This window comes from Cibotium barometz, chromosome 10, assembly GCF_041138505.1.
Source record: "Cibotium barometz isolate CiBa-2024 chromosome 10, ASM4113850v1, whole genome shotgun sequence".
NCBI lineage: Eukaryota > Viridiplantae > Streptophyta > Polypodiopsida > Cyatheales > Cibotiaceae > Cibotium > Cibotium barometz.
The window spans coordinates 36,037,689-36,064,930 of record NC_141055.1 but is presented as its reverse complement, the minus strand read 5'-3'; the positions used below and the strand labels follow the sequence as shown (position 1 = coordinate 36,064,930).

Here is a 27,242-nt window from a genome sequence, read left to right as displayed (position 1 = left end):
GCCCCTTGAGATCTCCACTTATGCTAAGGTATGTTCCCACAATGTGGTTGCGGTATAACCTGCATACAAGGCTCAAACTTGAGTTTGAGCCTGTCTTACACTTGTGTGTGTCAAGGACATTTCTTTTCTTCTATTTAAACTATCTCTCTCATTCACACATGACCAAAGTGAGCAAGTTTGTGTGTGTCAAGGCCATGTGTCTTGAGGCTCAAACTCAAGTTTGAGCCTCTCTTTGAGTTTGAACCTCTACTTGTGTGTGTCAAGGACATTTCTTTTCTTCTATTTAAACTATCTCTCTCATTCACACATGACCAAAGTGAGCATGGTAAAAAATAAACTACTTAGCCACACACCACTTCTTTTCTTCTATTTCAAGATTTCTCTACTTGTGTGTGTCAAGGCCATGTGTCTTGAGGCTCAAACTCAAGTTTGAGCCTCTCTTTGAGTTTGAGCCTCTTCCAATGCTTGAGTTGTGATGGGAAGTCTTATGAGGCTCAAACTTGAGTTTGAGCCTGTCTTACACATGTGTGTGTCAAGGACATTTCTTTTCTTCTATTTAAACTATCTCTCTCATTCACACATGACCAAAGTGAGCAAGTTTGTGTGTGTCAAGGCCATGTGTCTTGAGGCTCAAACTCAAGTTTGAGCCTCTCTTTGAGTTTGAGCCTCTACTTGTGTGTGTCAAGGACATTTCTTTTCTTCTATTTAAACTATCTCTCTCATTCACACATGACCAAAGTGAGCATGGTAAAAAATAAACTACTTAGCCACACACCACTTCTTTTCTTCTATTTCAAGATTTCTCTACTTGTGTGTGTCAAGGCCATGTGTCTTGAGGCTCAAACTCAAGTTTGAGCCTCTCTTTGAGTTTGAGCCTCTCTTCCAATGCTTGAGTTGATGGGAAGTCTTATGAGGCTCAAACTTGAGTTTGAGCCTGTCTTACACTTGTGTGTGTCAAGGACATTTCTTTTCTTCTAACTATCTCTCTCATTCACACATGACCAAAGTGAGCACGTTTGTGTGTGTCAAGGCCATGTGTCTTGAGGCTCAAACTCAAGTTTGAGCCTCTACTTGTGTGTGTCAAGGACATTTCTTTTCTTCTATTTAAACTATCTCTCTCATTCACACATGACCAAAGTGAGCATGGTAAAAAATAAACTACTTAGCCACACACCACTTCTTTTCTTCTATTTCAAGATTTCTCTACTTGTGTGTGTCAAGGCCATGTGTCTTGAGGCTCAAACTCAAGTTTGAGCCTCTCTTTGAGTTTGAGCCTCTCTTCCAATGCTTGAGTTGATGGGAAGTCTTATGAGGCTCAAACTTGAGTTTGAGCCTGTCTTACACTTGTGTGTGTCAAGGACATTTCTTTTCTTCTATTTAAACTATCTCTCTCATTCACACATGACCAAAGTGAGCAAGTTTGTGTGTGTCAAGGCCATGTGTCTTGAGGCTCAAACTCAAGTTTGAGCCTCTCTTTGAGTTTGAGCCTCTACTTGTGTGTGTCAAGGCCATGTGTCTTGAGGCTCAAACTCAAGTTTGAGCCTCTCTTTGAGTTTGAGCCTCTCTTCCAATGCTTGAGTTGATGGGAAGTCTTATGAGGCTCAAACTTGAGTTTGAGCCTGTCTTACACTTTTGTGTGTCAAGGACATTTCTTTTCTTCTATTTAAACTCTCTCTCTCATTCACACATGACCAAAGTGAGCATGGTAAAAAATAAACTACTTAGCCACACACCACTTCTTTTCTTCTATTTCAAGAGAAATCTCTCACCTCCCAAACCGGTGCACCACAATCAAGCAAAGAGCTATTGTTTCAATGGCTGAGAATTTGATAAGCCCCTAACCTGCTTCATTTGCAACAAAAACCAGTGAGATAAGAGAAGAAACATAGTGCATGCATAAAGGTAAGCAATTTCTCATTCACTATGTATATTTTTTGTTATTATATGTATGTTAAATAATGAGATATAAAGAATAGAGAGAGAGGACTGTGTGAGAGAGTGGATTTAGTTTTGCGAGATAAAGAATAGAGAGAGAGGACCGTGTGTGTGATAGAGTGCTTTTAGTTTTGAGAAGCATTACCTTAGCAAACCTTAGCAAACCTTAGCAAACCCTAAACCTTAGCAAACCTTAGCACGTGTTCAAAGAGAGATGTGAGCTACAGGTGAGCTATAGTGCGGCTTCAAAGGTGGCTTCAAGGAGGCTTCAAGGTGAGCTTTAGTGGTGGCTTCAAGGCTTACAACCTCTTACAACTTCAGGGTGGCTTCCTCTAGCTACAAGGTCGGCAGCAAGGCTTCCTCTAGCTACAAGGTTGGCAGCAAGGCAGCATAAGCAGCAAGGCCGGCAGCGTAAGCAATGGTGTAAGCAAGGCCGGCAGCGTAAGCAATGGTGTAAGCAGCAAGGCCGGCAACGTAAGCAATGGTGTAAGCAGCAAGGCCGGCAGCAAGGCAGCGTAAGCAATGGTGTAAGCAGCAGCGTAAGCAGCAAAGAAGCATAAGCAACGGCACAAGCAACGACAGCGTAAGCAACGACACAAGCAATGGTGTAAGCAGCGTAAGCAACGGCACAAGCAACGGCAGTGTAAGCAACAGCAGCGTAAGAAGCGTAAGCAATGGCAGCGTAAGCAAAGAAGCGTAAGCAAGGGCGAGGGCGGCAGTACAAGGGTGGCAGTACAAGGGTAAGGTGAATTTTTTGAAAAAATAAGGCCTCTCATTTTTAGCATTCTGCATCTTTAATGCATTCAATACCTTTAATGCAATCAATTTCATATGAATTGAATTTTGAACCATATGAATTGACATATATATAATATACATAACCCATCATGTATATACACTTTAATGCATTCAATACCTTTAATGCAATCAATTTCATATGAATTGAATTTTGAACCATATGAATTGACATATATATAATATACATAACCCATCATGTATATACATATAAAATAGTCTTAAGTTTAAGCCTCTCTTAATTGTGGTTGTAGTGTCTCTTGAGCCCAATCTCATCTGCAAGCCATGTCAATCTTAGGTTTGAGTCCTGGGCTTGGGCTCAATCTTAGTCTTGAGTTTCAGCCTCTCTTAATTGTGTGTGTAATGTCTCTTGAGGCCCAATCTCATGTGCAAGCTATGTCAATCTTAGGTTTAAGTCCCGGGCTTGGGCTCAATCTTAGTCTTGAGTTTCAACCTCTCTTAATTGTGTGTGTAATGTCTCTTGAGGCCCAATCTCATGTGCAAGCTATGTCAATCTTAGGTTTAAGTCCCAAGCTTGGACTCAATCTTAGGTTTGAGTCCTTGGCTTGGGCTCAATCTTAGGTTTGAGTCGCAGGCTTGGGCTCAATGTTAAGTTTGAGTCCCAAGCTTGGACTCAATTTTAGTCTTGAGTTTGAGCCTCTCTTAATTGTGTGTGTAATGTCTCTTGTGGAGCATACATAATGTTTAGGTCCCAGGCTTGGGCTCAATCTTAAGTTTGAGTCCCAGGTTTGGGCTCAATCTTAAGGTTGAGTCCCAAGCTTGGGCTCAATCTTAGTCTTAAGTTTAAGCCTCTCTTAATTGTGTATGTAGTGTCTCTTGAGGCCCAATCTCATCTGCAAGCCATGTCAATCTTAGGTTTGAGTCCCCGGCTTGGGCTCAATCTTAGTCTTGAGTTTCAGCCTCTCTTAATTGTGTGTGTAATGTCTCTTGAGGCCCAATCTCATGTGCAAGCTATGTCAATCTTAGGTTTAAGTCCCAGGCTTGGGCTCAATCTTAGGTTTGAGTCGCAGGCTTCGGCTCAATATTAAGTTTGAGTCCCAAGCTTGGACTCAATTTTAGTCTTGAGTTTGAGCCTCTCTTAATTGTGTGTGTAATGTCTCTTGAGGAGCATACGTAAAGTTTAAATCCCAGGCTTGGGCTCAATCTTAAGTTTGAGTCCTAGGTTTGGGCTCAATCTTAAGGTTGAGTCCCAAGCTTGGGCTCAATCTTAGTCTTAAGTTTAAGCCTCTCTTAATTGTGTATGTAGTGTCTCTTGAGGCCCAATCTCATCTGCAAGCCATGTCAATCTTAGGTTTGAGTCCCCGGCTTGGGCTCAATCTTAGTCTTGAGTTTCAGCCTCTCTTAATTGTGTGTGTAATGTCTCTTGAGGCCCAATCTCATATGCAAGCTATGTCAATCTTAGGTTTAAGTCCCGGGCTTGGGCTCAATATTAGTCTTGAGTTTCAGCCTCTCTTAATTGTGTGTGTAATGTCTCTTGAGGCCCAATCTCATGTGCAAGCTATGTCAATCTTAGGTTTGAGTCCCAGGCTTGGGCTCAATCTTAGGTTTGAGTCGCAGGCTTGGGCTCAGCATTAAGTTTGAGTCCCAAGCTTGGACTTAATTTTAGTCTTGAGTTTGAGCCTCTCTTAATTGTGTGTGTAATGTCTCTTGAGGAGCATACGTAAAGTTTAAGTCCCAAGCTTGGGCTCAATCTTAAGTTTGAGTCCCAGGTTTGGGCTCAATCTTAAGGTTGAGTCCCAAGCTTGGGCTCAATCTTAGTCTTAAGTTTAAGCCTCTCTTAATTGTGTATGTAGTGTCTCTTGGGCTCAATCTTAGTCTTAAGTTTAAGCCTCTCTTAATTGTGTATGTAGTGTCTCTTGAGGCCCAATCTCATCTGCAAGCCATGTCAATCTTAGGTTTGAGTCCCGGGCTTGGGCTCAATCTTAGTCTTGAGTTTCAGCCTCTCTTAATTATGTGTGTAATGTCTCTTGAGGCCCAATCTCATGTGCAAGCTATGTCAATCTTAGGTTTAAGTCCCAGGCTTGGGCTCAATCTTAGGTTTGAGTCCCAGGCTTGGGCTCAATCTTAGGTTTGAGTCCCAAGCTTGGGCTCAATATTAAGTTTGAGTCCCAAGCTTGGACTCAATTTTAGTCTTGAGTTTGAGCCTCTCTTAATTGTGTGTGTAATGTCTCTTGAAGAGCATACGTAAAGTTTAAGTCCTAGGCTTGGGCTCGATCTTAAGTTTGAGTCCCAGGTTTGGGCTCAATCTTAAGGTTGAGTCCCAAGCTTGGGCTCAATCTTAGTCTTAAGTTTAAGCCTCTCTTAATTGTGTATATAGTGTCTCTTGAGGCCCAATCTCATCTCCAAGCCATGTCAATCTTAGGTTTGAGTCCCCGGCTTGGGCTCAATCTTAGTCTTGAGTTTCACCCTCTCTTAATTGTGTGTGTAATGTCTCTTGAGGCCCAATCTCATGTGCAAGCTATGTCAATCTTAGGTTTAAGTCCCGGGCTTGGTCTCAATCTTAGTCTTGAGTTTCAGCCTCTCTTAATTGTGTGTGTAATGTCTTTTGAGGCCCAATCTCATGTGCAAGCTATGTCAATCTTAGGTTTAAGTCCCAGGCTTAGGCTCAATCTTAGGTTTGAGTCCTAGGCTTGGGCTCAATCTTAGGTTTGAGTCGCAGGCTTGGGCTCAATATTAAGTTTGAGTCCCAAGCTTGGACTCAATTTTAGTCTTGAGTTTGAGCCTCTCTAAATTGTGTGTGTAATGTCTCTTGTGGAGCATACGTAATGTTTAAGTCCCAGGGCTTGGGCTCAATCTTAAGTTTGAGTCCCAGGTTTGGGCTCCATCTTAAGGTTGAGTCCCAAGCTTGGGCTCAATCTTAGTCTTAAGTTTAAGCCTCTCTTAATTGTGTATGTAGTGTCTCTTGAGGCCCAATCTCATCTGTAAGCCATGTCAATCGTAGGTTTGAGTCCCGAGCTTGGGCTGAATCTTAGTCTTGAGTTTCAGCCTCTCTTAATTGTGTGTGTAATGTCTCTTGAGGCCCAATCTCATGTGCAGGCTTGGGCTCAATCTTAGGTTTGAGTCCCAGGCTTGGGCTCAATCTTAGGTTTGAGTCCCAGGCTTGGGCTCAATCTTAGGTTTGAGTCGCAGGCTTGGGCTCAATATTAAGTTTGAGTCCCAAGCTTGGACTCAATTTTAGTCTTGAGTTTGAGCCTCTCTTAATTGTGTGTGTAATGTCTCTTGAGGAGCATACGTAAAGTTTAAATCCTAGGCTTGGGCTCAATCTTAAGTTTGAGTCCCAGGCTTGGGCTCAATCTTAAGGTTGAGTCCCAAGCTTGGGCTCAATCTTAGTCTTAAGTTTAAGCCTCTCTTAATTGTGTATGTAGTGTCTCTTGAGGCCCAATCTCATCTGCAAGCCATGTCAATCTGCAAGCCATGTCAATCTTAGGTTTGAGTCCCGGGCTTGGGCTCAATCTTAGTCTTGAGTTTCAGCCTCTCTTAATTGTGTGTGTAATGTCTCTTGAGGCCCAATCTCATGTGCAAGCTATGTCAATCTTAGGTTTAAGTCCCGGGCTTGGGCTCAATCTTAGTCTTGACTTTGAGCCTCTCTTAAGTGTGTGTGCAATGTCTCTTGAGGCCCAATCTCATGTGCAAGCTATGTCAATCTTAGGTTTGAGTCCCAGGCTTGGGCTCAATCTTAGGTTTGAGTCGCAGGCTTGGGCTCAATATTAAGTTTGAGTCCCAAGCTTGGACTCAATTTTAGTCTTGAGTTTGAGCCTCTCTTAATTGTGTGTGTAATGTCTCTTGAGAAGCATACGTAAAGTTTAAGTCCCAGGCTTGGGCTCAATCTTAAGTTTGAGTCCCAGGTTTGGGCTCAATCTTAAGGTTGAGTCTCAAGCTTGGGCTCAATCTTAGTCTTAAGTTTAAGCCTCTCTTAATTGTGTATGTAGTGTCTCTTGAGGCCCAATCTCATCTGCAAGCCATGTCAATCTTAGGTTTAAGTCCCGGGCTTGGGCTCAATCTTAGTCTTGAGTTTCAGCCTCTCTTAATTATGTGTGTAATGTCTCTTGAGGCCCAATCTCATGTGCAAGCTATGTCAATCTTAGGTGTGTAATGTCTCTTGAGGCCCAATCTCATGTGCAAGCTATGTCAATCTTAGGTTTAAGTCCCACGCTTGGGCTCAATCTTAGGTTTGAGTCCCAGGCTTGGGCTCAATCTTAGGTTTGAGTTGCAGGCTTGGGCTCAATATTAAGTTTGAGTCCCAAGCTTGGACTCAATTTTAGTCTTGAGTTTGAGCCTCTCTTAATTGTGTGTGTAATGTCTCTTAAGGAGCATATGTAAAGTTTAAGTCCCAGGCTTGGGCTCAATCTTAAGTTTGAGTCCCATGTTTGGGCTCAATCTTAAGGTTGAGTCCCAAGCTTGGGCTCAATCTTAGTCTTAAGTTTAAGCCTCTCTTAATTGTGTATGTAGTGTCTCTTGAGGCCCAATCTCATCTCCAAGCCATGTCAATCTTAGGTTTGAGTCCCGGGCTTGGGCTCAATCTTAGTCTTGAGTTTCAGCCTCTCTTAATTGTGTGTGTAATGTCTCTTGAGGCCCAATCTCATGTGCAAGCTATGTCAATCTTAGGTTTAAGTCCCGGGCTTGGGCTCAATCTTAGTCTTGAGTTTCAGCCTCTCTTAATTGTGTGTGTAATGTCTCTTGAGGCCCAATCTCATGTGCAAGCTATGTCAATCTTAGGTTTAAGTCCCAGGCTTGGGCTCAATCTTAGGTTTGAGTCCCAGGCTTGGGCTCAATCTTAGGTTTGAGTCCCAGGCTTGGGCTCAATCTTAGGTTTGAGTCGCAGGCTTGGGCTCAATATTAAGTTTGAGTCCCAAGCTTGGACTCAATTTTAGTCTTGACTTTGAGCCTCTCTTAATTGTGTGTGTAATGTCTCTTGAGGAGCATACGTAAAGTTTAAGTCTCAGGCTTGGGCTCAATTTTAAGTTTGAGTCCCAGGTTTGGGCTCAATCTTAAGGTTAAGTCCCAAGCTTGGGCTCAATCTTAGTCTTAAGTTTAAGCCTCTCTTAATTGTGTATGTAGTGTCTCTTGAGGCGGCCCACCAATCTCATCTGCAAGCCATGTCAATCTTAGGTTTGAGTCCCGGGCTTGGGCTCAATCTTAGTGTTGAGTTTCAGCCTCTCTTAATTGTGTGTGTAATGTCTCTTGAGGCCCAATCTCATGTGCAAGCTATGCCAATCTTAGGTCTGAGTCCCAGGCTTGGGCTCAATCTTAGGTTTGAGTCCCAAGCTTGGGCTCAATCTTAGGTTTGAGTCGCAGGCTTAGGCTCAATATTAAGTTTGAGTCCCAAGCTTGGACTCAATTTTAGTCTTGAGTTTGAGCCTCTCTTAATTGTGTGTGTAATGTCTCTTGAGGAGCATACGTAAAGTTTAAGTCCCAGGCTTGGGCTCAATCTTAAGTTTGAGTCCCAGGTTTGGGCTCAATCTTAAGGTTGAGTCCCAAGCTTGGGCTCAATCTTAGTCTTAAGTTTAAGCCTCTCTTAATTGTGTATGTAGTGTCTCTTGAGGCCCAATCTCATTTGCAAGCCATGTCAATCTTAGGTTTGAGCTCTCCACTTGCTCTTAATCACCCAATCTCAAGTTGGAGGCTCAAGTGTGTGCTTCTAAATAAAGTTTATTAGAATGTCTAAGCTCAAACTCAAGTTTGAGCCCGAATACCTACTCCTTAAAACTACCTTCTTTGATACTACTTTGTAATACTTCCTGCCTAGTAGAAAAGGTGGATTTTATAAGTATACAAACTAAGGTTAGGTGGATTTTATAAGTATACAAACTAAGGTTTAATTTCATGTTTGAGACTTTGGACATTATATGTTTTTATCAATTCAAAATTTTATCATTAATTATGTTATTTCTTTGTTGCTAACATAGTCTAATGGTGATTCAAATGTAGGTTCACATGATGTGGATCAAAGGAGATAAAGTTTTTCTTCTTCAAGGAACCTCAAGGAAGGGACGTGGAATCATTTTCTCCAATGATCCTACAGAATTTTGTGGCACTGTTGAGATCGGCGATGCATGTGTTTCTATTCATGTTATGGAAAGTTTAGAGGATATGTGTACTCTTCCATTTCCAACAATGGGGGCTAGTACCATGGGTGAAGCTGTTGGAAGTACTATTAAATGGCCAGTTCACATGTTAGTTCACGATGGACCAAAGGACAAAATGGACTCAAGAGGATGCCCAAAAATCATTGAGCAAAAAAAGCATCACCCACTTGACTTGATGGTGGGAAGAGATTCTTGGAGAGAGAAGAGGGTATTTATATGGAATGAGCATAAAACTAAAAAACTTGGAGATGGGGTGATTCTCTTTGTTCACTCTTATGAGGCTATCAACTTCAGGGATCTAGGAGAAACCCACCTCGGCATCATAATTGAAAAGTCATTGTCAATAGGAACATCTTTAAATACTACATCAAACTTACCCCATATCAATTTGATTAGTTGGCCCATAAAGCAACTTACCTTTGAGAATGGAGAAGAATTACAACTACTTGAAACTCATGATGCACATGTACATGATGGTAGTGATAATCTTCATGACTTTCATTATCAATCGAGCAATGAAAATGGTTGTACTAAGGAGGGTGATACAGATGATAATAGCAGTTCAGGGCAAGAAGAATGTGATGGAGAGGATAACGGCACCAGCAATGAGAACACTCTATGTTTGCCTCAAAAAAGAAGGTATGTAATGAAAATCAGGGAAACAAGGAAGACTAACAAGAATGTAGCCTTTTCTACAAAGTGCAATCGTGAAGATGTGTACAATGTTGCAACCATTGATTGTTGTGCAAACAAATGTTGCCAAATGGCTGATAGACGGAAAGTTCTGCAAAAACAAGGTCAAACTTTTGGGGTCAAAACTACTCAAACAGGTCAACCTACATATATGATAGTATGAACATGGCATTTGGTAAGGAAGCAAATGAGGAGTGTTTTAACTTCATGTATGATGGAAGAAAAGTTTGCAGCACAGCATGGTACACTGTACATGGAATTACAAGGACTACTTTCTACAGATATAGAAGAAGATATATGCAAGGATCAAGGAATGTGAGTCATGGGAACAATGCAATCATCCGAAAAGGTTTGACATATGTGGAGATAGGGAAGGCAATTATACAAGATTTCATAGATAATAATGCTGAGAAAATGCCTCATAAGTCTAGGACATCTATGTATGGAACTCGTGAGACACAAAAAGTTCTTCCAGCAATGTATAAACAAGTGGATATCTTACGTGAAGTTAATGCATCACTCAACTCTTTGGGATATAAAGGGCTTTCACAGCCCACATTTCTCGAATGTGGAATACAGTTTTCAAGACGGTCACTGTCTCCAAAACTAGCACATTCTCAAAGTGTGATATATGTACATCTATAAAGCTCAAACTGGAGTCAACAAAGAACCAAGAGGAGCGTGCTAAGTACTTCATACAGAGACGGGTGCATATGTTGCAGCAAATGAGTTGTAGAAATGTCTACTATGCTTGGAGAATGTACTCAGAGATGTATCCGAAAAAATATCTATGCATTATTCATGACAAAATGGATCAGAAGAAGACTTGCATACCACGAGTGACTCCAGTTCCTAAGTCACTTAACCAAGTGATGTCTCTTCCAATATCCTTAACAGGAATGCTCACAAATGGTCATGGTCAAAATGCTTATGGACACTTTGGAGTGGGTTTATGGCCAAGCGATCCCAACTTCACAAATTGCTTCTTTGTCCAAGTGTCTTAGAAACTTGGAGAGAATGGATTATCACATGTACGGTGATTTGATATGTGATGGTACCACTCCTCAGACATCACATAATATTTTTGAATGCTTGATGTCTAGAATGGCATTAGATCATCACATGAAGATAAAAAATGAGAAAAATTTGCTTTGTATCTCAAAAGATGTTACAAATGCGGAGGTGCAAACAAATGCTGCTATGCATGAGGAGAATCAAGCCAATAATCAAATGGTGCAATGTGTTGCAAATATGGAGGCAAATGAGAGTACACAAACAAATGATGTCACATTAAAGGATGTTGTGGACACATTTAAGATGTTGCCAAAGACATTGTTGCTTCAGTTGGATAACTGTGGATCTGAGAATAAGAATCGATATGTATTCGCATACTTATCTTTACTGGTGGCAAAAGGAGTTTTTGAGATGGTGCAATTGGGCTTTCTTATGGTGGGACACACGCATGAGGATATTGATGCATTGTTTAGTCGCTTTTCAGAGAAGCTTAGAACAACAAGCCAGACATTCAGCTTTCCTCACTTGATGCAAAGTTTTAATGAGTGTACAAGCATGAAACCAACACCTTTTCTTATGAAGGAGGTGCTAGACTTCAAAGACTATGTAAAAGGCTACTTACATGAAGGAGCAGATAGACTAGTGGGTCATTCAAAGCCATTGCAATTTAGATTTTACATGAATGATGCCGTACCATTGATGCAATACAAGATACACCCCAAATCAAGTGAGTGGTTGCTTGAAAATGGAATTGAGTTGTGGAAGCGTAATGATGCAGGGACACCTATGATTCCTCAAGGGGTTCCAAAGGTTGTGCCTATTTTTGAATATATAAAGGATAATATCTAGGTTGTACAAGGCTTGAATACCTTTGTGAACTGGTGGAAAAGCTTTGTAGAAACTAAAGGAGATGATTCAGCTTATGCAAAATGGATCAAGCCTGTCATTGAGTATTGGGAAAACATGGTTATTTCCTTGAATACGGCAAATGTGCAGGAGAACACTTTCTATCATGACTTCTGGCCTAAAAGTATGTCTTCAAGGAATGCTTTCATTGATGACAACAACAAAGATGAGGAGCCAATTGGAATAGAGGAAAATGAAGGACACTATTGTGGACCAGCACGTCATAAGCCAAGGGAGGAATTCAAACCAGAAGTTGATGTGATAAAAGATAACTTTCTTCTTGTGCGACCAAGTGACACAATATATCCAATATGGTTAGGGGTTGCAGTTTCAGATGTGGATATGGAGAAAGACTCACTAAACTATATGAGAGTGAAGATTCAATATTGGGCTCCTATCATAAGAAAGAAGAATGTGAGTGATGCAGAAGCATATGTAGATTGTTGGAAGAAGCATTGGAGGTGCAATGAAAATGATCCTCAACGTTGGGAGCATGTTAGCAACATTATTTGGAGTTGGGCACCAAGGAAGGGACAAAAAGTAAATAGGATAAAGATTCCAAAAACAATTATCTCAAAGACTCAAGAAAGTTTGAATATTAAAGAGAACACTAATGACGATAAAAGTGAGGAGGAAGATGAGGATTAAACACTTTTCATGATGTTTTTTGAGACAGCTTTGAAGACATGTACTACCGCTCAAATTAAAGTTTTCTACATGATTTTAATGTTCAAGGTCATTCTTCTTTTGAAGACTTTTTTTTCACAAATACTTTTTAGGGATAAATACAATCCATCTCTCTCTCTCTCTCTCTCTCTCTCTCTCTCTGTCTCTGTCTCTGTCTCTCTCTCTTGCAATAATCAATTTCAAACAAATTAAGAAAAAAACTTATTTTTTCTAATATCTTGACCCTCATATTAAATTTATTTAAAATTATAAAAAATTAATTCATTTAAATATTTTAATAAAAGAAAAAATATTCTTTAAATTAAAAATATAATGAATATTAATATTTGTAACTAAACTAACTAAAATCTTCACTCTTCATTATTTCTCTCTCTGTCTCACATACACACACACACACCCAAACGTTAAGGGTTCAAGTTTCATGGGAATCACACAAGAGATTCTTCTCTCATTGATAAAACATTCCTATTTCAAAATATAAAGAGCAAGACATTCTTGCTTAGCATTCTTGCTTGTGTGAATCTTAGAAAGTCTCTTACTCATCTCAAAAACACATCTCAAATTTTTAAATACTAATCAAGGAGACTGGTGCCACAATTGTGAATTTTTCCCAAAATTCCTAAATTAGTGTTTATATGTATATGTGTGTGTGTGTGTGTGTGTATATATATATATATATATATATATATATATATATATATATATATATATATATATATATATATATATATATATATATATATATATATATATTCCTCCACCATTTTCCCTTCGCTGACGCGGGCAACGCATAAAACTAAAATTATGTTTTCTTTTTTTTTTTCTGTTTCCTCCTCTCCAAAACGCGTGCTGCACGCATTTGGAGCATAGAGGCACCTTAATTAAGCATTAATTAAGGGGCCTAATGTTTAATTATATATATATATATATATATATATATATATATATATATATAATGCTTCATCTTTTTTTTTCATACGTTGTTGGCCGATTTTTGGAGAGCCTTAACTTAAGCTTTAATTAAAGCTTAATGCTATATATATATATATATATATATATATATATATATATATATATATATATATATATATATATATATATATATATATATATATAGGACCACGTGTTCTCTTTTATATTCAAAGCCTTAAATATAAGGCTTTAGTTGAAGCTTAGGATATGTGTGTGTGTGTGTGTGTGTGTGTTTATATTCTTTAAAAAAATACCTTACCGGCTTGCCATCTCTAGCCAGCACAGTAAGCTGTGACGAAGGCCTTAATAAAAAGCTTTAGAAATATATATATATATATATATATATATATATATATATATATATAAAGCTTTAAAATTAAACTTTGTAATAAAATCTATGCTAAAGCTTTTAGCTTTATAAAGAAAGAGGAGATTAGAGATTAGAGCTTAGAGCTTATTTTAAACCTTATGTAAAACTTTAGATAGAGCTATAGCAAGCTTTAAATTTTTGGTTGTTTTTAAGAGAGATATCCTTATGCTTAATCAAGCCTTGATTAAGGTTAAATTATTATAAGCTTAACAATTTATAACTTAAAAGTATATGTATAAGAGACCCATATCACTCAAACACAAGCTTTAGGCGGATTCAACACTACGGATTGCAAGGAAACACAACGTTGAGAAAACTCAAGATCTTCAATATCCAAGGCTCAACATCAAAACTTTATAAAATCAACAATGTCTCATACTTTTGTAAAGACTTTGTTTTTGCAGATTAAATCAAAGCTATCGATGAACTTCCGACCTCTTATGAATTGCGGGTGAAAGCTAACAAAGCTACACTTACAAGTAAGTTGATGCCCTCTATATATTAGTAAATAAATTTTCCAATATTTCTATGTAAGTTTTATCTTCAGACAGTGATTCGAACATCTTCTAAGTAAGTTTCTCATTTCTATCCTTACAATAGTGATCATGCTTAAATAATTATGCATAGAGTTTTAATTCATACTACTCTAAGTTTCTATTAATAACCCTAGCTATGTTTGGAAGAATAATTATATTTCAATCCATTCGCATTGTTTCTCATTTTTCTTAATGTAGAGCATCATTACAATCGAATATATAAAAGGTACAACTCTCTTACCTTAACTCAACCTTATAATTGCTAAGTTTCATGTTATTAATCTTTCATCATCTAGACTTGTTTACTTAATCAAGATTGTTAGAATTATTACTAGTCATTTACATTCATATTTGTGCTTAAACTTTTGATATATTAAAAAATCAATTTTATCTACTCTTGGTATTATAATCTCACACCCTCTCTAGTAACTTTTCAACTCAAGGTTAGTATTTCCTATCCATAATAAAATTATCTGTTATAATGTTTAGTTTCTCGTGGATTTTGCTTAACAACTCACGTACCTTTGAGTGTGAAAATTCTTTTGACAAATAATTTCAATGACACCAACGATGGAGGTATGTCTATATATACATTTCTTTTTACTTTTTCATATGAGTTTTTATAATATTTTTACAACCTAAGAACCTAATTAATAAACCTTAAATTCAACATTAAGATTAGTTCAACTTCAATAACTTAAATAAAATTTTTAGTAGATAGAGAAAATTTATGTCAGAATTTAAGTTTCAGAGGGAACTAGCCACTCTGCCTCAAACTTCTATTCTAAAGGAAGTGATGTATGGAATTAATCTGGTGGTATGGGATATCATATTGGTTTCATATACTTACTCCAGACACATTTATGTCTTCTATCTTTCTACCATCATATGTGTGTATGTACAACATGTCTATGCGGTATGGGACACTTAGACTCGTCTTACATACATTCATTTGATTGGTTCATTGCATATGCATTATGTGTAAATCTAGTCTTCCACACCAATCATGAAGCCATCCTCTCATGCATTTATGCAAATGTATATCGGGGACGCCCGTATATAGCATGATGTGGGCCTCCACTGTTTGTTTCAGTTGGTTCGTATGGAGGGGTGATTCTCGGGGTACTTATGCCTGGCAAACATGTGTGTGTGGCTGTTATTTGAATATTTATTAGTTGTCTATATCTCAAGACGGCGTTGGGATTAATTGATGTGTTCAATTAATTGTTTAACTAACGTGGATAGCGTCTGAGTATAACAATGAGAAGTGCGAGGGTACCGATTGAGGTGTCGCACTGCATGAGATGTGCAAGGGTACCGATTGAGGTGTCACACTATACAAGGGTACCGATTGAGGTGTCACACTATATAAGGGTACCGATTGAGGTGTCGTATGGCTGGTGGATTGAGAGGTGGTGTGAAGATGATGATCATTTTTATTTTGTGAATCATGTATTAGACTTTTTGTACATGTTAATTTTTATTTGATAATCAGTGTGACGATCACCAATTTTGGTGTCGCAGAAGTTTTCTTGTTGGTATTCCATGTCCATAAGAACCTATGAGCCATGCCTTTGTGCCTCTAAGCCATGTTCGGACCTCTAAGTTTACCTTGCAGGTTATGACATCAATAATCTTGTTCTCTCGACATTTTTCTTACACAACTGAGGACAGTTGCTTTCTCAAACGAGAGGACTGTTCAGGTATATATTTTATTATATATTTGATGAATTAATAATCGTGGAAAAAATATGCTTAATTTAATTTGTGTAGGATTCAGTTTAATGGAATGTGCAAATATGCACAAGATTATTCAAAATTGCAAATGTGCACAAAGATATTTTATGTAACAAGGCCCATTAGCAATTATATTTAGGCAAAGGTTTTTATATGTACAAATCTTAGGGATTTTGATATGGTTGAAAATATGTAAAGCAATACCCCAAAAGTAGGAAAAGCAAGCCCAATTTGTACACACATCTATTCTTAGCTCCTTGGGCTATTTTTATGAATAAAATTCTCTAAATACTCATGTTGTGGAAGTGAAGCTACACGGCACGGGAGGGGGGGGGGAGATTGCACCCAATCTTGTCTTGATCGTGATGTTATTTTATTTCCTTTACTTTGTGTTATGCTATGTTATTTGATTTTAATTTAATTCAAGTTTTTGTTTTTAATTTTGATATATTTTATGAGTTTTAAATTATTTTCTTCAAGAAGTACAAAAGGGTCCCGTGAGATAGTTATCCTTCGCCTTCTTCTTCAACTCTTTGATGGCCTTTGTGTCTTTTCCTTGTTTCTCTTTGAACTCCTTGATTAATCCATCTAGCTCCTCTATGTGAGTCCGGAGTGCTTGTTCTTCATTTATCTTCTCTTCTTGGTAGTGGCCATTCCGTCAGCTCCTTCTTGAGTATGTTATCTCTATCGAGGTATCCACCCTAGGTACTAGCTCCCTCTTGGAAGTCTTTTCTTGTTGTACGATTGCTTTTTGCCTTCTACTTTCAGACTTTGAAACTTGTCTTTCGAGTCTTGCACTTCTTTCTATAGCTATTTGTTTTTCTCTTTGAGATTATCACGGTTTTTGGAATTAGACCCTCCTTGGAGATTGGATGCTTGATTCTCCCCAGATCATCCTCCTACCTCTATATGCACTAGTTGCATATTGTCCTGCTATCCTTGGCCCTTGTCTATATGCCTGTCATCTTTTTGACTCTACACAAGTGGTGCTTCCAATAGTGCACAGTACTGCTTTAAGCTTGTTGAGTTACTCCTCCCACATTGCATTGAGCTCATTTGTGGCATGTTCTGCCCATTCATCCATTTTTCTCATCATCGAGCGTATACATAACTGGGGGTGGTCTTTGCATCATAAATTGCCAACAAACTCGCCTCCACTTGGGCCAGCTTGACTTGTCTTTGTTGGTTTTTTCCTACATGCTTCGGACCACCTCCAGATGTTCTCTCATTATGCTTTCTACTCTTTGCTCGATCTCCTCTGCTTTGGTGGTTACCTCAACCAGGCCCTCCTTTGACAATCCTAGTTTCTTGCTCCTGCTTAGCCATAATTACCTTGAGGCTGACTAGCTCTTTGATTATATTTTTGTTTGCTTCTTACAATCTTGCTACTTGTTCCTTGAGCTTTTGTCCTTACTGCAGTTTAGCCTTGCCAATAGCAATTCTTGTTTACGATTTTGGAGCTCCTTGTCCTTCTGTTAGCAGGTAGGCTCATATATAGGTTGTGAAGCTTGCTTTGCAATATACTTATGCCATTGTTCTTGGAATTACGAAAGCCTTGGTGGATGTCACCAACAATTGCTTTAGATGTTGTGCATGTTAGGAGCGAAATAGGTACTTCCTGCCCGCGGATGCTCACAAGACATCTTTGATACACACTCCTACCTTTGTACAATGCCATATAGCCATATGTGGAGCGAATGAATGCTCACCAAGGTGTTACAAATCAGTCCATATCGGTTGAAGATCAACTCGAATTTCAGCCCACATATCAAGCTATTGATGATGCAATTGTAGATGATGTAGTGGGGATAAGGAAAGGGTAACCATACATGTGTTCAAGCATATGCCAAAACGGCTACTAGCAAACATTGCAGGATAGAACTTTATCTACTTCTTTGCCTAGCAAGACACATGCATGCTCTTATCATGCATCTTATTCTTTTGTGGATCATGCTTTCATTTGCCAATATATGCAATGAAGAGGGACATGTTTCCCTTGAGGAAGCACATGAAAAGGAACATTGGGTGCATGTCATGAGGATGAGTACAACTCAATATTCAAAAAGGACACTTGGTATTTGGCAGATTATCTTATGGTAAAAATACATTGATGACATGTTGCTCACATGCCCTAATGAGGAGAGGATTTTAGCCTTTAAGGTTGAATTACATGTGTTATTTGAGATGTCAGATTTGGATTCATTGCATTATTATTTGGGCCTACAATTTATGCAACATAATGACGGTATTGTGATGTTGCTTCAGAGACTACTTACACAGTTTACTACTATCAAAGGACATAGATTGCTTACATAGTTTGCTATTAAAGAACAGAGACTGCTTACACACTTTAGTCTTGAAGATTGTAAGCATGCTGTGTACACAAATTGGTATTGTGATGTTGCAGTCAAAGTACATACAGAGACTTCTTACATAGTTTGGTCTTGAAGAATGCAAGCTTGTTGCTACACCAGTAGAGACATGCGCTAGGCTTAGTCTCTAGGATGTAGGTGAACCATTTGATGTATCACCTTTTTAGCAAACTAGGTGCCTAGTCTATGCATGCAATATGAGGCCAAAATTTTAGTTTAGGGTCTCCCAATGAGCAAGTTTTTTAGCAAACTAGGTGCCTAGTCTATGCATGCAATATAAGGCCAAAATTTTAGTTTAGGGTCTCCCAACAAGTTTATGCACAATCCCTTGAGCTATTCTATGCTCAGGGGGGGTGCTACTCCATTTCAATGACTCTGATTGTACCAGGTGTTATGACATGCGAGTGCCCACTGGTGGCTTTTGGTGAATCACATGCATCATGGACCTCAATAAGAAGCAACCACTTCTAGCTATGAAGTTGAGTAGAGGGTATCTTTTACAGTAACTGATAGCTCAAACACTTTTTAGTAGCAGATCTTGGTGTCCCCCCACCTCCATCTTCACTAACAGCTAGACTGCATCGGCCATTGCAAAAGGAACCCATTATTTTATGCTCGCACAAAACATATTGTTTTATGCTCACACAAATCACATTGAGGTACATTATCATTATGTTAAGGGGCTAGATTAAAGTTTTTTTATCTTGCTAAGATGACTAAAAAAGTGCAACAAGTTTACTGCAAAAATGTTTAATATGAAGAGGTTAAGTGAAGTGATCCCATATGTATGAAAAATGAAGGGAAAATATCTATCAAGGACTTGATTGTGCATAAAGTTGCACTCATGACAAGAGGAAAAAAATATGTTAAAAGGGGCAAGTGTGTGAGCGTGTATAAAGTTGCACTCATGATGACAAGAGGAAAAAAATATGTTAAAAGGGGCAAGTGTGTGAGTGTGTACATGTGTGTGTGCGTGTGCATGCATGCACACACACGCATGCATGCATGCATGTGTGTGTGTGTGTGTGAGAGAGAGAGAGAGAGAGAGAGAGAGAGAGAGAGAGAGAGAGAGAGAGAGAGAGAGATTATATTTAAAACAAATGGTATGGTGTTTATCATCTTGTTCATTAACATGTATTTAATCTTTGTATTGTCATCTCTGCTTCTTCTTGTAAACATGTAAAAGATATGTAACTTGTTTAATTTGTCTTTTTGCATTAGGTTTAGGAGAATCATCACATGCTACAATGAAGAATGAAAGGAGAAATCTATATCAAATACAGTTGTCACACCAGTAACTTACTCCCCTCGCTCAAGACAAGTGTCCAAGTGAACACTAAAGTTCTAAGGTATCGATCATAGTGGGTGTCCAAGCTTCTCAGAGCTAGTTAAAGAATTTGTGAGAATTTGAATGCATAAAAGATCATAGAAAGAGGTGGGACTTTGCATCACTTATATTTTCAAATGTTCACAAAATTTGTTTCCATAGAGTGATGCAACTTATGTTGAAGCTTAGCCGCCTTCTTGTTCTTGGAGGTAAGTTGGGTACTTTAGTATCTGAGCTTAAGTAGATTAGCTTTCACCTTCTCTAATCAATTTTAGGTTTAATTGCTAGTAATTAGAAAGTAATTTGGCTAAGTACGCTCTTATAGAGAGTGATTAGCTTGAGCCTCAATTAGTTGTTTTTCTTGCTCAAATGCTTTGATTTTTGCAATAGATCATTCCTTGGGCAATTGCTAAACTCATTATCAAGTTGAATTGCCACTTCTTCTTTGATGAACCCAAAGAGGCTTTGTGAAGACATTTTTTAAACACGATTAATGCTTAATCACTGAAAATAGAAGTGCCTTTGATGGAGACATCTTTCACACCTCGCAAAGTGAAAGTCAAGTGTGCACTTATGTAGGAAAAACTTTAGGGCCTTGTAAAAGTGGGGGAGAGGCATGTCCTAGTAAGGAACAAAATGCTTGGAAGGCTAGAGATGAAAGGGCTCTATCCATAATAGCACTGGGGCTAAATGACTCATTTATTCATACGGTTCATCTGAAGGCTGAGATGCAGTGGACACTAGAGCTTGGAGGTCGCCTGAGCCTCGTCCCACTATGACGAAGTGGTGGCTGCTGTGCTGCTAGGCTAGCCTAAGGCCTTCCTGGGTGACGGGTGTTGACATTGGAGCATGGAGGCCTCCTCCTAAGCCCTGAAGGCTGGGCCTATGATGAGCAATGAACATGTAAGAAGTTGTAGAACTTGTTTGCTTTGCTGGGATTTTTAAAGAGAGGAGGAGAGAGAGTTGAGAGGCTTCTGGTGGGAGATTGATGATTTACAAATTAAGACCATAATAAATATAAGTTTTATATGCCTGTAGCGTCATATCTATAGTTTTGTTAGACAATTAAGGTTCATGGAAATTCCCCCAAAAAATTGTCCCTTGCAAAACGTTTGAAAAAGTTGTTTATGTTAAATAGAACAAAAGCATTTCAACTCAGCCGCCTTTCTGTCCTCGTCCCTGGTCCCAATCTTTATCCGGCCGTTGTCAGAGCTCAGCATTCTGCAAATTTTCCTTTTGTCTGCAGTGTGTGTTGTAAGCCCTAGCTTTTGTCTGTAACCAGTCCAGCAAACCCCAGCTTCCGTCTTAGCTAGCCCTGCGAACTCTGCGTTTGCAAACCCTAACACTTGTCACCATAGCCAGCCCTGCAAAATCTTAATCTCGGTCTCTTTTTGGATCCTAGCTGGCTGTCTTCTCCCGGGGATTCTTGCAGATCAGCCCGGGTTTTATTGCCATGGCTTACAGATCGGACGACGACTACGATTACCTTTTTAAGGTGGTTCTCATTGGAGACTCTGGCGTTGGAAAGACGAACCTTCTCTCCAGGTTCACGCGCAACGAGTTCAGCCTGGAGTCCAAGTCGACCATCGGCGTCGAGTTTGCAACACGCAGCATCAGTGTGGACGGGAAGATGATCAAGGCCCAGATATGGGACACCGCCGGCCAAGAAAGGTAGGTTTCCTTCTCTTCGCTGAATCTTGTAACCCTAAATCGGAATTTTGTATTGATGATCTTGTTCCTGTTTTTAGATTTTAGGTCTTCTGTGGATTTGTTTTTAAGGATTCCTTAGGTTTGTTGTTAATGTTTCCGTGGATCCAGACAGTGTGTGACCCATTTGCTTCTAAGCTTCTTTGTAATAGGTTTTTCAGCAAAGCTTGTTTTTTAATACATAGGTTCGTCATCTACATCAAAGCCACTTCATGGTGTCTGACGAAGAGCTAGCTATCTTTCTGCTGATTCATATTGACTTCATTCATGTCTAGCCAGGCTAATTTAACCTTCAAATGTGTCAATAGTATTACTGTAGTTGCAAAACATAAACATGTATTGGATATCCTGCAGCACACACACATCAACAAGAGGAGCTTTGTTTTCCATTTGATTCGGTCAGTGACACATGCAGGACAAGTTGCTGCACATGTATAACTTCATTGGGTTCAATTGTGGACCGGTTGGGGTTTTCTATGCATGGGATGATTTATGTGTTGGGAATGCATGATGCATCATGATTAGAGATTTATTGGTTCCTAGGAAGGAGTATGTGCCAAATGAGAGGGAGGAGTGGATTGGGATGGCGAGTGGGTGGCTTTGTTATTTAGCTGCTGTGCTTAAAGAGATCGTGCTGACATTTGTCCTACAGCCTTATTGTCTCCATGGACAGCTATATGTGGAGATACTACTAGGTTTGCTGCATTTCCACTCCACTCTTCATACTCCCGTGATAAAAATAGCGTGTTACAGAGCCCAAATACACTAGCAATCAAAGAGCAGTGGCATAACTATTTTGCACATGTTCTTTATTTTTGGGTTTTATTGCATGTGCTCTTTTTATGTTTTCCATCTTGTGTGGAAAAGTTATCTCATTGCTATCAATCGGGTGCCTGGCTTGACATTTCTTTTTTATTTAGAAACATTGATTTGTTTGTGTCCTTATGAAGTCTCTCTTGGATAGACAACTGATTTAGTAACTTTTGATGCATTCTAGTGGTGGTTGTCTGATCATTGTGCAGTAGATTCTTTTTTTTCAAATGTCAAATGTTGTTTTCCCTTAATAATTCATTATTTAGGGCTTATATAGAAAGAACAATTAGTAGCACTTTCCACATGACATGGCTAGCCCAACAGATTGCACACTCTATATAAGCCTGGTCACATGATCCCCTTTGGTTGGGAACCAAGGGGCATTAAATGATGGTTTCTGGCATTTTTAACTGATTCAAACCCTCGTAAAAGTGAGTGTACAACCATGTAAGTCTACACCTGCAAATTGTACAACTAATACTGGAGTGGGGCAATGGAAAGAGCCGCTGTGCCCAGATTCACACTCGTTGCCAACTGGTTGGCACTGCACGGCAACTGCAGTTGGTTTGTGATCAGGCTGTTTGAAGATGCTTGGCAATCACTTCGGTGGGATTGGATTGAGACAAAGGCCCAGATAGCAGTCCACACCTGATAACGAAGTGCCCAGGGACTTGACTCAGGGGCCCTGAGTTGAATGTAACGTCAGAACAAGATAATGGCAAGGTTTGTGGGTATAACCATGGTTGAGTGGTTCTTAATTGCACTCTTTAGTTTTATTCTGAGCTGTGATGAGAGCTAGCCATGTGCCCTTTTTGTTTTTCCATACCAGGTATTGCTAGTAATCGACATGTGAGGAAGATGCTATTTTTTTGAATGAAAAATTGTGGGATTGAGTCTTTCATAGGAGAACTTGTTAAAAGGGCAGGGGACATTAGTGTGGTCGTCTTCAGTTTTTTTGGATGAAAACTTGTGGGATTGAGTCTTTCATAGGAGAACTTGTTAAAAGGGCAGGGGACTTTCGCGTGGTCGTCTTCTGTGTCACAGGACTAAAACTGCTGATTCTTGTAAATAAGTTTTTACAAGTTTTTTATTGTACGCTGCAATCTTTTAATGCATGAGTGTTTGCCTACTGCAGATATAGAGCTATCACAAGTGCTTACTACCGAGGTGCAGTGGGTGCGCTGCTAGTGTATGATATAACAAGACATGTAACATTCGAAAATGTGGAGAGATGGCTCAAAGAACTGAAGGATCACACAGATTCAAACATTGTGGTCATGCTTGTTGGAAACAAGTCAGACCTTCGCCACTTGAGAGCTGTCTCAACAGAGGATGGTCAGTCATTTGCAGAAAGAGAGAGTTTGTACTTCATGGAGACATCTGCCCTGGAATCCATCAACGTGGAAAATGCTTTTAAACAAATACTTACTCAGATATACAGGGTGGTCAGCAAGAAAGCCCTTGATGTTGGGGAGGATTCTGCTACTGTTCCTAGCCAAGGCCAAACAATAAATGTTGGCAGCAATGATGTCATGGCGACCAAGAAGGTTGGGTGTTGCTCAGCTTAGAGGGGAGGCTGAATGTAACTTATAGATTAGGGATTCTTAAGGATGGTATCTTTTTTTGGGTGATGTAGACTCTGTTGGTTGACAGAATCTAAAGTCTGTACTGTCTATCCCCTTTTGGCCTTGGACAAATCAGGCCTGGGGTGTGGTAAGGTGGTGGGGAGTTCAAGAAAGATTTTGATGTCTTGAAAACGTTGGGCAGGGCTAGGAGTGGGCAGATGATACTGATTTTTTTCCCCTTAAAAGTTTCTTTCGAGGGACTTACGTTATTCTGCAATTGCAGCTACCGGCCAGTAGTTGGAATCAATGTAGAGAACGAGAGATGGATTAAAAACCTTGCCTCTTACTAGTTCTAAACATACTGATTAGCCATTTCTGGAGTAGAGATATCTGCTGAGCCCACAATGTGGTCATGTATTCAGTTATTTTGCAGTGATGGTCCTTTTTGTGAGTGCAGAATGTGTCAGTGTAATGTGTGTAGCTCCTGAGTCTTACATTAGAAAATCCTTTTTGCATTTATTGAGTTCTTGTGAATTGTGTCAGGCCTTGCGTATGTTAGTTGGCTGGTTAGTACTGACTCCTCTCTGCAAATTTCTCTAATATGTTGGTTATAGATAAGGTCACACTTTTTTACTTTGCGGAAGTTCTTTAAGGAACACGTGTGTGTTAGGATCTCTCTTCCCCTCTGGCGCAACCTCTTTCTCTCCGGTGTTCACCTATGTAATTATTACTTGAATTTCTCATAAGCAAGTACATGTAATTTGTCATTCCAACTGAAATAAGCGTGCTGAAGCATTTAAGAGGGAATATAAGGTATTCGTCATTCCAGATGGGTGACCTAGGGGTTTTGGTGGTGGTGGCGGGTGTTGGGGATAAATTGCTCAAGCACGCTACGTTGAAGGTCTCTATGGAATGAGTGAATAATTTCCCCAATTTATGCTTGTATTAAATTGTGTCTAATATCATTCCCCTCGTGGTGAAGCATGGCTTTCTCCAGGGCCCCTATCGATGCACGTGCATCTCAATTTTTACAGCCTTAACATGGAAGGGCACATTTTTGTTTTTAATTCCACATTGGGAGTGTTGTTTCACTGCAAGTTAAGTACAGCCTCGTTTTCAATTTATATAATCAAAGTGACGGCTTTTAAATGAGTATATCCTTCCCGTCTACAATGGGGGTGCTTGTGATTGGTGTGCGTGTGTTGGGAGGGGTGAGAAAATGGATGCTAAAGTAAAAGTTGTGTCCAGCCCCTCATCAATCCCAGAACCCTTACTTGCCCCTCATTGATCCGAGAACCATTACCTCTCTTGCCTTTATTCCACACACTATCAGATGAACAATCCCACGAAGGCAAAGTAAACTTGACGGCATGTCTTGAAAATGGCATTGTTGTAATGACCAGAGCCATGATGCTCCCCTCATACGTGAGCAGTGGAATTGATTGTGTAGACAAATGATAGCACCAAAAGAAATGTAGGCATCCTTCTTCATCTTTCCAAGGAGGTGCTATCACAATCCAAATCCTCTGTGCTTCTTTGCACTCCCATAAGCAACTGTGAAGCTCTTGCACACCTCGGGCCTGCTAGGCTAACATTGACGATTGGTCTCCGTTGGTTGGTTGCAAGGCCACCAAGAAGAGAGCCATATAAAAGCGGATATCTGTGTCCTTTTGTAAGAGTGCCACAACCTCCTCCAAAAAGTCCTATGAATGTCAAGTGTGATACCATAAGCCTCCCAATGAGGTCTATGAATGTGTCCTAGAATAAGATGCATGGCGTTTTCCATAGTATAATCAAAGAAAGGCATGCTCTTCATCAGGTTGGTAGCATCCCTTCACACCACTCAATGGGGTCACAATACAAGCACTTGATATGGCAACCGGGGTCCAATGCAAGTACCTCAAAGGGAAACTACCATACAATCGAAGGCTCCAAGCAGCTGTGATTATCCTTGGGGCAAGATCAATATAAAAGATGCTTTGCCAAAACAACTCTCATAGGACGCACCATCGTCTCCTCGGTGATATTCTACACCACGTCTCTCCAATAATACCATCCATCCTCTGTATAGAGAAAAAGATTGGTGCATCATCCTCCCTTGGAGTGGTTGGGGCCATAAATTGAAGAGGTCCACCTCTCCCGGAGAAAACTCTAAACCATGAGTGATGAATCCCTTCCAAGAAGGTCCTTATGATCCAATGGTTGGATATGGCAACATCAATCTACACAATCCTCTAACTAGTGCCCCTCAAATGTTGTGTAAGCACCTCTTTGATCCTCCGTGAGACTTTTAAGCCTCTTCCAATCGAGCACTCTAGGGAAGAGAGTCTCCCAGCCAATCCAGTCCATAGCTACCCCGAGAGGTCTACCATACTCATCCAAGGTCAAGTTCCATATAATGGGTTGTTTGCTAGTTTCCTCAATTGACCGTAGTAGAGGTATGTAAACCAAGAACCTCCTCATGTAGTCCCAAGCCCAAAAAAGGAATCTAACCAAGGGGGAGGATGGGGACTGATGCTCTACCTCTGTGAAGATAAAACATGGGCTATATATCCAATCACCTCCCCTAACTAGAGTGCACCTCGTAACTTGCTGCATGAGAAATTCCTTCCATGGCTCAGTGCCAGGAAGAAATCGTCTGATAATCATCTTACAAAGCAACGCCTTACATTGCACCTTTGGGTCATCCCCCCTCTTTCTTGGGTAGGATAATGGTTTCCCAAGAAATTCTAGCCTTGGTGTGTACTGTGCCATTTAATCCTGACCAAAGAAAATTTTGAATGAGGCGAAATATTTGGCCAATGCTTCCCCTATGAAGAACCCAACAAGAAGTGATAAACCAAGCAGTGGCCAAGATCACTTGGTTAACCACTAAGGCTCTAGATGTCAAATCAAGCTTCTTGCTACTCCAGGGTTGAAGTTTGCTTTTAATGCTCATGAGCACATGTGCAAACTGTTGTGCTAGGGAGACATCACAATGCGAATGTGGCAGCCAAGGTATATGGCAGTGCATCCACTCTCAATCCACAATGCATCCTCTCTCAATCCAAGTGAACCCCAAATCCTAACCTCAATTTGCATGTGGATATTCACTCATCCAAAATTCCGTAGACTTGTGCTAACTAATGGTAGCTCATGCTGCCAAACAAAACACCTGTACGGCTTTTCAGAAGGCACAAAGGCACACAAGTAAGGCCTCTAGAACCTTTACGGTAGCATCTGCTAGCTTTGAGTCCAATAAGTCTTTATTTGTACATATAGGAAAATTGAGGCTCGAAATTCTTGGGGTAGCCTGAATGAACCTGTTCATAGCCTCCGCTACTATGAGGTATAGTAAGGGAGTTAGGGGGCATCCTTGCTGCATCAATCAGGAAATCTAAAACTGCTCCAATGCATGCCAAAACTATGCTATGGGACTCCTTGTATAGATATGAGGCCCCTTTGATCTAGTCATGGAAAAACCCCATACATGCCAGCATGTCTTCTAAGAAGTCTGAATCCACTTTGTCATATGCTTTTTTCAAAGTCCAATAGGAGGATGGCAAGGGGTTGTTGGCTAGATTTAGTCCACTCTACAGCTTCCCAAAATGAGAAGATGTTATCCAATACTCTCCTTCCTTGGAGAAACCCATTTTGTGTGTCATGAATAAACCTTTGAAGAATAGGCTGTAACCTCATACTCAATCCCTTAGGTGAGGTTTTATAT

At 39.8% G+C, this 27,242-nt stretch overlaps 1 protein-coding gene across 1 annotated transcript; it reads left to right on the top strand.

The window, feature by feature from the left end:
* The first annotated feature begins 20,598 nt into the window (after window positions 1–20,598).
* Window positions 20,599–23,996, top strand: LOC147634845 (ras-related protein RABA1f-like). The gene is made up of 2 exons (XM_086804032.1): window positions 20,599–21,122; window positions 23,107–23,996. The coding sequence occupies exons 1-2, from the start codon at window positions 20,905–20,907 to the stop codon at window positions 23,537–23,539; spliced, it is 651 nt and encodes a 216-aa protein (XP_086660158.1). The 5' UTR covers window positions 20,599–20,904; the 3' UTR covers window positions 23,540–23,996.
* Window positions 23,997–27,242: the final 3,246 nt, after the last annotated feature.